The following is a 13005-nucleotide window of genomic DNA, read 5'->3' as shown; positions in this document are numbered from 1 at the left end:
TGGAAGGGGGAAGAGCCCCCGGAGTAGGGGTAAAGGAAGGGGAGTGCCTCAATCTAAAGCAAAAATCAACCCATCTCTAAAGTCATACTATAAAGTCCTAGCATCTCCGGCTCTTACTAGGGGAGTCACTAGCTCTATTAGTATGGAGCAGAAATTTAGTACAGACTCGGAGGTCAATAGGATGAGCTCCCCCTTAGGCGAACAGAGTTGCCCGTTACATGAAGTAACGGGGGGTCCTAACCATGTTGATGTGGAACAGAATGCTGGTGTAGCCTCAGAAACGAATATGGTTGCCCCCTTGGGTCCAAAATTCCTCAGCTGATGGGGCAACTCGTTCCCAGGTGGCAATTTTAACCTCTAATAGGTTTGAGGTCTTAGCAAACTAGGAGGAGGAATCTTTGGCCTCCATTCTTTTGGGTCTTAAAGAAGAAATGAAAGTTGGATTTAAGAAATCTGAGCAGAATCAAGCAGAAATACAGGCCTCCTTGAAGAAGTCTCTGCTTGAACTGAAATCTTGGAGCAGGAGATTCCTAAAATGAAGCAGGCTATAGACAAGAACGCTGCAGAGGTAAGCTCTCTAATCAAACAAAATAAAGGATTGAAAGAGGATCTTGAAAGTTTGGAAAACCACTTGTGCAGGAACAATCTCAGATTGCTCAATGTTCCAGAATCTGTGGCGGACTCAGATATTAAGGCTTTTGTCATCTCCATGCTAAAGGACACTATTCTGAAGAACGGACCGGATATTGACGTTACCTCTGAGATTCAGCGGGTACATCGGACCCCTTTAGGAGGAATCCGGGCAGGCAGAAGCCGAGAATTTTTTTAATTAACTTTCTCTCATATACTGCTAAGGAGGTGATCTTGTCCGCAGCATTAAAGGATGGCTCGCATTCTGCAGGGGTCTACTCTTTCTCTACAAGATAAGATATCTGCCATGCTACTGCCCAGAAACAATGGTAGTTGGGGAAGAAATTTGGAAGAGTTGAATAAATTAAAAGCTGATGCACAGTTGAGATTTCCAGCCTCTCTCCGTATAATGTGGGAAAACCACATGTATAATTTCCGCTCTGTTGATGAAGTGGATGCTTTGATAGATGTAATCTAAAAAGGTGCAGGCCCTTGAGCTTAACTTGAACCAAACTTACCAAATTGGGGAGGAGGGGTGAGGCGAGACCAGCAATAGAAATTGCTATTTGAAGTTTCCCGATGAGATAAGACCAGTAGGCTATATGCCTAAAATTCTAGGGAGGGTTTCCCAGGGGGGAGTGGTGGTCACGGGGTAGGAGTAGGGGTGGGGGGTGAGGTAGGATGTGCACGAGGTGGGGAGCAGTGTGAAAAAATCTTTAAAAAAAAGATATACTCAATACTACCTAGGCATATGGAGATACAGTGGCAGTCATGGGTAGCTCCCTTGCTAAGTCACCAAGATGTGGGGGGCTAACAAGTTAACATTTTTGACCTGGAATGTAAATGGATTAAGGGGTAAGCGCAGGCAGAGGTTGATAATGAAATACCTAGATGAGTGTAAAGCACATGTAGGCTTGATACAGGAAACCCAACTAGACACCTGTGAAAGTTGAGCCCTCTTTTCAAAACAAAGGTGGATAGAGTGCTTTTCAGTTTCATAGCAGACCGAGCACTGTAAAAGGGGTGGTAATTGTGATAAGGAAGGGGGCTGGATGCGATATTAAATCATCAAAGTCTCATCAATCTGGAAAGTGAATAATAGCAACTTTGGGTTGGGGAGGGGTGGAGTTAACATACCGTTTTTTATGGGCCCAATATTGATGATTAGTCCCATCTATCTAATTTCGAATGGAATTTAATGGAGGTTACATACCCAATAGTAACTGGGGGTGATTTCAATGTCTTACTTGAACCAACACAGGATAGGTCTAACAGGAGGAGCCATGACCATGCCCCTCGGGTGCGGAAGGCCCTTAAAGATATGTTGTATAATCTGGCATTATTTGATACATGGAGGCATAAGATGGGCGCTAGACAATGCTTCACGTTTCACAAGTAATTTCTCTAGGCTTGATTATCTTTTTGTAAACAGGACCACTACTGGCACCATAATTTCAGTGAGTATTCTACCTGGCCATTTATCAGATCACTCTCTGGTTATTATGTCTCTAGATGGGTGTGGTACAACGCCGAGGCCAAGATGGACATTAAAAAGGGACATTTTATCGGACCCTGAGATTGTTGTGGCACTAAAACGGGCTTGCACAGCTTATTTCACAAATAATATTGTGTCTACTACCTTAGAGGTGGTCTGGGATGCCTTTAAAGCATATATAAGGAGGGGGGGAGGGGTGCTGCAAAATCTAGCGTGTCATAAAACAAACTCTGAGAGATTAAGCCTGAAGAGGCTGGAGGACAAAGTCGAATAATTGGAGGCTGACCTACTGCGATTTGGTTTTGGGCCAAGCTCTGAGAGGGAACAGATACAGAGCCTATTAGAAGAGGCAGGCCAAAACTATAGGATTAAAATGGATCAAAAATGCAAAGCACAGTGGTGTGCTGGTTGTATGAAGAATTTTGAATATGGGGAGAAAGCAGGAGCGCTATTAGCGTGGAAAGCTAGAACAGATAGATCGGGGAATGTCATTAGACAGTTGGTAATTAACTCAAAGGGAGAGGTTTCAGACAAGCTTGAAGACATGCAAGCTTATCTTGTCTCCTTGTTCTCAGATCTATATATGGAGGAGCTCTCCCCTAATCAAGTCAATCTTAAAACATGGTTGAGTACGGTACAACTTCCAACTCTGACAGTGGGGAGGGTCTTGATGACCCTTTAACTAAAGGAAGAGATCTCTGCATACTTAGTGCAGGGTAGGAATGGTAAGGCTGCTGGTACAGAAGCTCTGCCGAACGGTTTTGACACTCAATATTCTCCCCTTCATCTGCCAAACTATGCATTCTGTAGGAAGAACAGAAACAGGGTGTCTAGATGGAGAGTTGCCTAAAGTGAATGGCTACATCAGTGCCGCATCGGACGCAGGTGTGGTGATGTGTCGACGTTAGAAAGAGTAATTGGTGCGGTGTGAATCGGTGCCGCTGATGTCATTGGCTGACCTGACTCCGACACCGAAGGTGAAGACCCCAATGGGCTGCACACCGGTGCCGTCTTGAATCTGATAACAGATTCAGAGGACCAGACTGGCATTGAGGAGAAACCCGCCGGTGAGGATCCAGTTGGGGCACCTCCCACATCCTTTGGGCTAGAAAGATCACAAAAGGGGAATTGAGGCCCAAAAATTTTATGCAGAGAAACATAATATGTCAGCATTTGGGCTAGTGTCGTCTCAGCTCCAGCATATTTAGGGAGGCGTAGGATGGACTCCGGAGAATGCGCCGCAACCGAAGGCTGAAAGATGGCATCAGAACCTAACTAATGTTTTGACTGGTGGTGTTTTGGGGCCTCCCTCGATGTTGACGGAGACTGTCCCTCAGCAGAATGGCTCCTCGACCGGTCCCTGGACTCCAATGAGGACTGACAATGCCGCGGTGACTCAGATAGTCGGCCACCAGAAGTTTTATTCAATGCTCTCTCAAGATCTCTGGCGAAGACGCTGGCAGGAACCACACTCCATCAAAACATGGTGGTCGCCCAGGCACCACAAACAGATGGTATGAGGATCTGTGACGGACATCTGTGCGTCACAAGATCCAAGGGGTTTAAACCTTGAAGGCTGCGCAAGAAAGCACACTGTCTCTCACACAAAATGTGGGGATGGGCAGAAAAATGCCCCTTTAACTGCTCCATATCTTAGTTGCAAGCACGGAAAATAAGGAACTGATGTCAGCACGCTGGCGAGGGGATTATATTGGCCCAGTCAACATCACTACACGTGAGGATATCGACAAGGAGTCTCGTGGCACCCTCTTCTGGCGCCTGGACGTGCTGTCGAAAAAGTTTCTGGATCCAGTCTCACGCCTTGGGGAGGATTCTAAAGTAAGGAATCAGCAGCTATGTATCCATTAGATAACACGTTCATTGACCATGGGAGCCTGATTCAGATTTTACTTATCTGCTCTGCTCATTACATGATTCACGCTGAGAAAACTAAGTATAGTAAATATAATTACCTCTGAAGATTTGTTTAGCTATGATATAGCCGGGTGGACATTCTGAGACCTTGATGCCATCATCCTCTCATGAGGTTAGGCAGCTCCACTTATGTCTCAGAGTGTCATACTAGCATTACACAAACCACATCAACTGTGACCACACTAGGGCATAAATGTTTTCACACTCTAAGGCATTGGTGGTTTAGCCACATGCCGCCCGTCACTTCCCTTTACTATATGAAAGGTTTTGGATCACTAAGGCACTCACAGAGTGTTACCAAATGTAATGCAGGTAGTTTAAAATTAGATTGTATTTACGTTGATTACTCTTAAAATGGATCATCATAGTCTGAAAGAGGCTATCTAGTGAATTATGTCACAATAGTTTTACTGGACAACCACACATTATCATACAAAGGGACATTTTGGAGCATCTACTGTTGGCGATTTTAGATAATATAAGTTGGAAAAAGGACAAGTCTCTTTCCTATTCTAAGTAAACTGCCTAACATAGAAGGCAAATAAGTACTGACCTAGTAAATGGATTACCCTAGCATGGACGTAGCTATCATTAGTGCAGTTGGAGCAATGGATAGGTGGCTCACTGTCCCACACTCGTGTCTTATTCATTTCAATGAAAGTATTGAATAGCAAGGGACATATTTGTTGTTTACATTAGGACCCATGGCACAGTTGCAACATGAAAGCTCCTAGCCTTTTTATCAGCAAATTAAGTACTACATCAATCTTCATTAATGCTCAAATAAAATATACTGAAAGTGTGTTTACCGGAGGATCCAAGAAAGTGATCAGGCATAAGTTTTATCTTACCTTTACAATAACTTCTTCAATCTTCAGTGTCATATTTTGTTCTCCTGTTTCGCAGCTCTTGTTTTCCAGCAACACAGAACAGGGTTGCAACACCTAAGGAGAGGGAGGACTATGTTAACATGTGAATTATATTAAAACATTCTCTTTGACATGCTGTGTCTTTTTACCACAATCTATCTATATGAATGTACTTCTTTCATTTTTTGATGTCTTTTTATACAATCCTTTGTTACCAATTGTCATTTCATATACTCTTGCTATTTCTTGTTTTTTTTTTAAAGGTGCTTTATAGTTGTCAGTAATCCTAGTCCTGCATCATAGGTGTGGTCACTGGGGTCATAAACGTAGAATATATCTGTCTTGATGCGAGGACCATTGACCCGTCTTTTACAAATGTATATATAATTCATGGGAGACAATGACTGCCATTACCCAAATGCAGGTCTCAACTCCATTATCTAAACAGGGCAACTAAAAGAAATGTTCTATATGTCATTATATATAATAGCATCCAGACTAACCTTTGCAGCTAAAAAGAAAAATAACAAGTCAAATCTGTATTTGAGAGAGAGGAAACAAAAAGAAAAAAGAGCCTATCAGGTTTAATGTACACACAATTGAAAAGTATGCTTCCTTAAGGAGTCAGCAGTTTCAGTTTCCCACTAAGATTTGTACTGGCAGTGGACTCACAGAAATGTTGTCTTTTGTGAAGATGTGCATAATTAATTTAACAAAGGCACAATTACTATTAACTGAGAGACTAAGGAGGTTGCTTATGCTTTCAGTGAATATGTCTGACAACCAAGCTGCAGTAGTCACTTTTCCTCTTGTTGTGTGAGCTCTAGGTTTGCCAGGAAGAGGTTTGGTGGCTAATTGATAGCACAAGGCAAAACACACAACTATCCATCTGCAAATGGGCTGTTAAAGGTTGCCAAACCAGTAAGAAGTGGACGATAATTTAAAGGTTGAACAGATTTTTCGAAAATGTTAGTTCCATTCAAGTACAATTTTACGACTCTAACATCCAAGGAACAGGCGAACATTTCTCCTGGGGAGGAGAGATTACCTAAGTAAACCTACAGTAAAATAATCTGATTTATGTGAAAGTCCAGTACTACTTTCGATAGAAAAGAAGGATGCGTGTTAAAAACAACCCTGTTGTGATAAAGAAGTGTGTAGGAATCTACTGCAGACAGAGATTGGAGCCTACTTATTCTGCGGATCAATATAAGGGCGGCAACACAAGCAACCTTCCAAATAAGATGTGGCAATAACACATTACGCAAAATCTTAAAAAGAGGAGCCACGAACTTTGCATGAACAAGACTGAGTTCCCCTAGAGGAGGCGGCTAACGTCAAGAAATATTGCCCAAGAACCTTTAAAAATTCTTTTGTGCAGGGGATGGTAAAGAATGACCATTTCTATTTGCTCGGACAGTAGCCTAATGCACTTTAATGAAGGCAAATTGCTATTTTCAAAGTAAGAGATAAAGGAGCTAAGGAATAATCGTATCCTTCAGGCAAGACAGCAGATCACAGTTATCTGGAATCACAATAACACAAATCTATTAGACTAAAAAGTCTAGTAAGCTCTTGTAAATGTTTTTTGCCTCCTTTCAAGTGGCCATTTTAAACAAATAAGAAGCCATTCTGTTAAATTCAAGGATGTCACATTGAGGTGCTTTAACTACTCCTGCATCCTGAGTAACAGATTCTGTTTGCACAGCGACTTTCTGTGAGCTTTTAATGACAGGTGAAGGGGCTCTGAATAAAAATACAATCTTGATCACTCAGCTCACTCGACAACGAGAATCATTTTTGTGTTGGATTATCTCATTTTCATTAAAACTAATTCAATCAGTGGAATTGGTGGAAAAGCAGAAAGAAGCCTCTCTAACCAGTTTATCAAAAGGTGATAGGCCCATTTATCCCGATTCCTAAGCTCTAGAGGTGAAGTTTGGTCAATTTTCCTCTTGGGAGGGGGTGAACATGTCTACTTGTCGAAATCGTTTTTAACACTTTTGACCTTGTGAACCCATATCTGTTTTTCTCTGAAACAGCAGTTCAAAAGATCTGCTTGATACTGTTGATGACCCAGGAGATGCACTGCTTTTATTGATCGATTTCATGCCATAAGCAAGTTTCAGATTGCTTGAGATTCCAGCCAATGTAGGTATGGATCTGGTGCTGCCTTGCATGATGAGGTAGTGCACTGTGGTTGTGTTTTCTGTCTGGATCACAATACTGATCACTGTTAAGAAAAGCAGAAAAGCCTTGGGAGCTAGATTGACAGGTTGCAATTCCAGGAAGTGGAAGTGAAAAAGTAATTCCTTGTCCAAACACCATACCAGCAGTGCCACATTCTGTAGAATAGCTCTCCAACACACCAGTTATGCATTTGACAACATGTTTTTTGTGAAGGTAGATTCTGATGTGAGTTCCTTTTAGAAGACCTGGCCTCTTGCATATCATTGAAGAGACTGCTTTGCAGGAAGAGATAGACTCAACTTGTCCTCTAACAACACTAATTCTCCAAGCCTCTTGTAAAGCCTAACATTTAGTACAATAAAAATGCAAGCTGACATGGACCCTAGGATAGATTACATCTAGAAAACATTTAGGGAAGGGAAGTGAAAAAAAATCTTTATTGAATAGTTAATTAAAACCGACAATATTACAATTCATAAGATACATTGTATCTTCAGGATAAGCTTGTAAATATCCCAGTTTCCTTGACATAAAAAATAAAAGTTAGTATGAACAGCTGATACACCACCGTTTTTGTTCAATACATTAAATTTGATTCATTATTTCTATTTACAATGTTATAACTGTTAAAAGACAGGAAGGGTCCAATAAACGACGTTGTGAACGGAAGGAGTTGTCTGAAGAGGAAGGCCTTTCTGAAAACTGGTAGACACACCCTCCTCCGAACTATACATTACTCTCTCCATAGTTTACATAGCCCACAAGTAGTTGAGAATCTGAACAGGAATTGTCCTGGATTTGTGGATGTTGACTTGTAGACTAAGACTAAGCCATACTCACTGCAACAGTGGTGTTGAAGTCTCATAGGATCCTGCCTGTTCTATCAGCTTTTATTAACCATTTATTAGGATAAGGAAAGATAAATATTTTATGTCTGCAACGACAAGCTGACACTATAGTTCTGCACTTTGAAAAGGTTTGAAGTGCAGATTTTAGACCAAAGGGAAGAACTATGTATTGGTAATGGGAGTTGCCTACAATGAACCTCAGAAGCTTTCAGAACGTCTTGCCACTGGAATGCAAATGAATGTATCTTGAAAGTTCACAGTGCATGTTCTGTCTCCTTTCCTGAGTTTGGAAAACAATTGGAGGCAGAGTCAACAGTCCGAACGTTTGTTTCCTGATAGACTTGTTGGCTAGTGAGGTCTAAGACTGGTCTGAATGGTCTCTTTTGAATTTTATTTGGGCACCAAAATACATCTTGAATCGATTCATCTTTCTCTTTGTGAAGTTAGAATGGGCTTTGTTGCACCCTAGTTATGTCATGATGCAACTTCTTTAGGAGTAAATGTCCTACATGTTTTAGTACCGGTTTCAGCAAGATTGATGCTGCCTGAGATTTGAACTGAAGAGTGCAACAAGTTTGTATTATCTGTAAGGCACACTTGACATATGTTATCATTTGCTACTCTCTGAGGTAATTGAAAACGCCCTGCGAGTGCAATCGTGCATAGAGGAGAGGAAGTGGGCCTCTATTGCCTCAACTGAGAATGGTGCTTACCCCAGGAGGAAGTGCATTGATGCTGCTACCCTTTACCTCTACCAGCTCTCCTGTTGTATAAGCACTGCTGTTAATATTGACCTTGTGGCGGAGGGTGATTGGACCACTGTGGTAAATATTTCTCCTTTACCGGGACTGAATTTGGTACAGAAACATTATAAAATAGCTCAGTAAAATGAGAGGCAGAATCCGTGATATTAGAGTTTCGGAATGGGCTTTATTCCAATAAGCGATTATAATCGGATGCCTCAAGTTCCATCACCACGGGGGTTCAGGAAGTGAAGTACATACTTTATTGACAAGCAGTAGCTTTTATAATACATACATTATAATGAAGTGAATACAGTAGGCGTAACAATTGATAAGGACATTGACGTTTGGTTTGCGTAACCGAAAATGGGTGTAATAATGAGTAAAAAGGAACATGATTGGTTGTGATGTCATGTATAGGTGGATCTATAAGATAATACTTGGCATGGATGCGCGCGCAGCAGTATGACGTGTAATTGACGTGTAACTAGGGGGTGACGGGGACTTGACATTTAGCTCTGTATGTGGAGACGAGAAGTCTGGGAGGTCAAGTCAACCTAATCCCAAATCATATCTAACATCCTATGTTTAAAGAACTATGTTATCCAAAAAGGACTCTCGGACAGAATCTATTCTATACTGACTGTGCGTGTACAAGCGTCTAAGTGTCTACACTGAATGCGAGGGGGTAGGAATATTCCATGGTAACAAGGCTATGAATTACTTGCATGAGGACAGAGAAGATGGGTCTTTTTGCTTGGTAACTGGAAGAATGTTTACTTAAACTACTAGGCAGGAATGCATCGGCTGAGGGGGAAGCAGATAATTCGAAGGTGAAATACAGTTCTTGGCAGAGAGTAAGCTGATGTCAGGCTTCGTGAGCAGCGCAGAGAATGAGACAAAGTTCATGGTCACAGATGCAGGCTCGGGCTGGAGCTTTTAGAGGCAGAAGGCAAGAAGAGTTTGATGACAGAATCAGGGCCTACTTGCCTGGACTGAAAAGTGGCATAAGTGAACCATATAAAGCCGGTGGCCTTTCATATTTAAGAATGGAATATCCGGCCTATTCATGGCGGATCTGGCAGAGGACATGTTGACGGTGGACACGCATGTGTTTGCGTCATCAATACTGGAACTGGAGGGAACATACATGTACTTGCGACATGCACATAGAACCGTTGGGGTCCAAGATAGGGGACATAACTGACCAGGAAAATCCATATTTCCACATTCCCTCCTTGTCCCCTACTTGCCCTTCAAGAGATATCAATTTTCATCAATCCATTGATCTGTTCATATAGCATCATTTGTTCTTCTTTCTTCTTCCGGGATCTTGAATGAAAATCTTGATGTGGGATACACGATGTGGCACACAGACCACAAATCGCTGGTCCACATTGTAGACATAGACAGCAACTGAATAGTATGAGAAGGCCAATACCTAGGAAGGATAGAACTCTCCATCCCCAGGCTGATACCGCATTCCAAAACCAACTGGACCAAGTCCAAGTGCCTGGGTTCTGGTGTATCTGGCTTACAATCTTATGAAGGCGAGTGATGGCTTTATATACAGATGGCGAATTTTCTGGTATGAATACGCAACAGCTTGATCCGATGACCCTACAAGCTCCGCCCCTATCAGCCAGGATGACGTCAAGGACAAGACGATTTTGAAGCACAACAATCCGCATAGCAGACTGCTCTTCCGTTAAATTGCCTAAGGCGGAAATAGTCTCATTCACTACTGCTTCAAGGGTTCTAGTTAATCTACGTATCAGCTTACTATTAGTAACAGTACCTATATAGGGAAAGATGCCTTTATTAAAATCTACATACTTGTCCCATGCCGTCTCAGTGTAATCGACAATGGGGAGATCTCTCCGTTTTCTGTTGTGTACTAAATGAATATTTCTGTAATAATCAGGAGGAGCTAGGAAAACAGGTGGCAAAAGGAATGCAATGTAGCAGGTACCATCCCAATCTAGGGGTAGACGCATATATGCAGTTTGACCACATATAAAGTAGGAGTGGCGAGAAGCTCTGAATGAAGATTTGCCTTGGTCACTGAATTCTACGGTAGTAGTGCATTGACTGTGGCCCATATGTATGGAACCAACCTTTCTTACACATAATTCACCTTTTGCTGGGAATACTGACATGGTGGGTAAGACTAGCTCAACTTCGGATACGACATTTAGAATCATGAGATTAGGTGTAAAATTACCTAATCCATATACTTCATTTTCTAGATCAGTTCCTGTTCTTTTGGGGCGACCCTCCTTGTCAGGGTAACAGACTTTGAATAAAACTAGGTTCAGGTTTCCCCATATCCAATGGTCTTGGTAAACTGCTGTGTCTGAGTCTATGGAATTAATTAAACTAAACCATGCTCCACAGGAGCCATTATGTGTAAATGGATGTGGAAAGAAAGGCAGGACTCCTTCATAATTCTGGTAGGGAGGGAGTCGGCCACACACCCAACAATTGGTGGCGTTACTAGTCTGATGGGAATGATGTAACATACTAATGAAAGTGTTATTGCGCAGCGCAAGCCTATAAGACAATTCATGCGGAGGTAAGTCACTAAAAGAATGTTCAGCAGCAACATTATAAACATGTCTAGAAATAGGGTAATATATGTGCAACAACATACTTGTAATAATTATTAAAAGACTCAATAAAAACAAAATTAATAATGTCACTATGCAGTGGCTACGCAGTGATTTACAATACGCCTGTCGTTTCAACATTTTTCGGGTATTTTCTCTACTCAGGTCCAAGGGATACATGTCAGAGACAATTCAACCGCTTCACCTTGGAGAGGACTTAAACAATCAAATTGCTCGACTTGGTGGGCCTAAGCTTTAGTTTGTAATTTTCAGATTTGTTCGGTTCAACAAAAGGAAGCTTTGTATCAGTCTGTGAGGGAGTGCAGGGCACAATGTCTATATCCGAAGATAGTCCATGAAATTTCTTGATGTGGCTTGAATGAATCCAGCCCTTGCGGCCCTCGATCTTCACGGCTGTTCTTGTGGTCAACAGGACCAACTTGGGTGCTTTCCACCTGGGCTCCAGTTGAGTCTTTCGGTCGAAATTTCTCACAGTGTTGTCGGGAAAGGCTGCAGCTACCTGTGAACGAGAAGATTGTAGTGCAGACATCAAGGAAGCCAAGTAATCTGTCAGCATATTACAGTCAATATCAGTTATTTTGCGTGGTATAGGCGTCCCCCACATATTCGGTGGTCTACCGAAGATCACCTCATACGGGGATAGCCCTGTTCTAGAGTGTGCTACCATTCTCATGTAAAAAAGTGCAACTGGTAATGCTACTATCCAGTCGACCCCTTTCTCTCTGCATATTTTGGACAGTCTGATTTTCAGTGTCTGATTATGTCTTTCTACGAGACCTGCTGCCTCGGGATGTCGGACACAGTGGAATTTCCACTGATATCCTAGCAGAAGTGAAACGTGTTTCATTAATTCGGATGAGAACGGCTGGCCGTTATCTGAGTAGACAACACGTGGTAAACCGTATCGTGGGAAGAATTCTCGAACCAACTGTTTGGCAGTAGTCGGGGCAGTGTAATCTGAAACCGGGTACGCCTCTGTCCAACGGGACAGAGCGCAGACAATTACGAGAACATATTTGAATCCTCGACATCGTTCCATCTGGATATAATCCATCTGTAGGACTTCAAAAGGGTGATCAGGAGGGTGAAATCCACCCTGTTCTACGGGAACACTTTTTCCTGGGTTGAACTGGCAACAGATCATACAGGTACGGACCTTTTGTTTTGCTGCTGCTCGTAAATGTTTATTGAACCAAATGTGTTGAATGCTGTCTAGCATAGCTTTTTCTCCTAGATGTGCCGGACTATGTATAGTGTTAATTACGACTTGGACCATTGAATCAGGAAGGAACCATACAGACCTTTCCTTCATCATCCATCCTTGGTCCGTTTGGATCCCTCCTAACTCGGTCCATTTCTTTATTTCGTCTGGTGTAGCATGTGTCTGTATGTCAATTACGTCAAGAGTAGGATCTTTAACGGTCATACAATGTGTCGGTGTCGGGACTATTGTCTTTGTCATGTCGGGGGTCTGAGCTTGAGCAGTCAGTTTAGCTGTTCTGTCGGCTAGATCATTGCCTTGGGAAATGATATCAGTAACCTTCGTATGGGCCTTACATTTCATAATTGATATTTCAGTGGGTAGATGTATTGCATTTAATAATGCGTGAATGAGGGGTCCGTGCTGAATGTGGGCACCGTGGGAAGTTAAATAACCTCTCTCTC

At 42.2% G+C, this 13005-nt stretch overlaps 1 protein-coding gene across 1 annotated transcript in view; it reads right to left on the bottom strand.

The window, feature by feature from the left end:
• VPS13C (vacuolar protein sorting 13 homolog C) overlaps positions 1 to 13005 on the bottom strand; it is a 2873871-nt gene that overhangs the window by 1323933 nt on the left and 1536933 nt on the right. Inside the window, exon 51 of the mRNA XM_085648297.1 lies at positions 4912 to 5004. Within this exon, the coding sequence (XP_085504423.1) occupies positions 4912 to 5004 (93 nt within the window). The remainder of the gene's footprint in view (positions 1 to 4911; positions 5005 to 13005) is intronic.

This window comes from Triturus cristatus, chromosome 3_2 (genome assembly GCF_964204655.1).
Source record: "Triturus cristatus chromosome 3_2, aTriCri1.1, whole genome shotgun sequence".
NCBI lineage: Eukaryota > Metazoa > Chordata > Amphibia > Caudata > Salamandridae > Triturus > Triturus cristatus.
The sequence above is the reverse complement of the archived record's forward strand: the minus strand, read 5'-3'. Positions and strand labels throughout refer to the sequence as shown.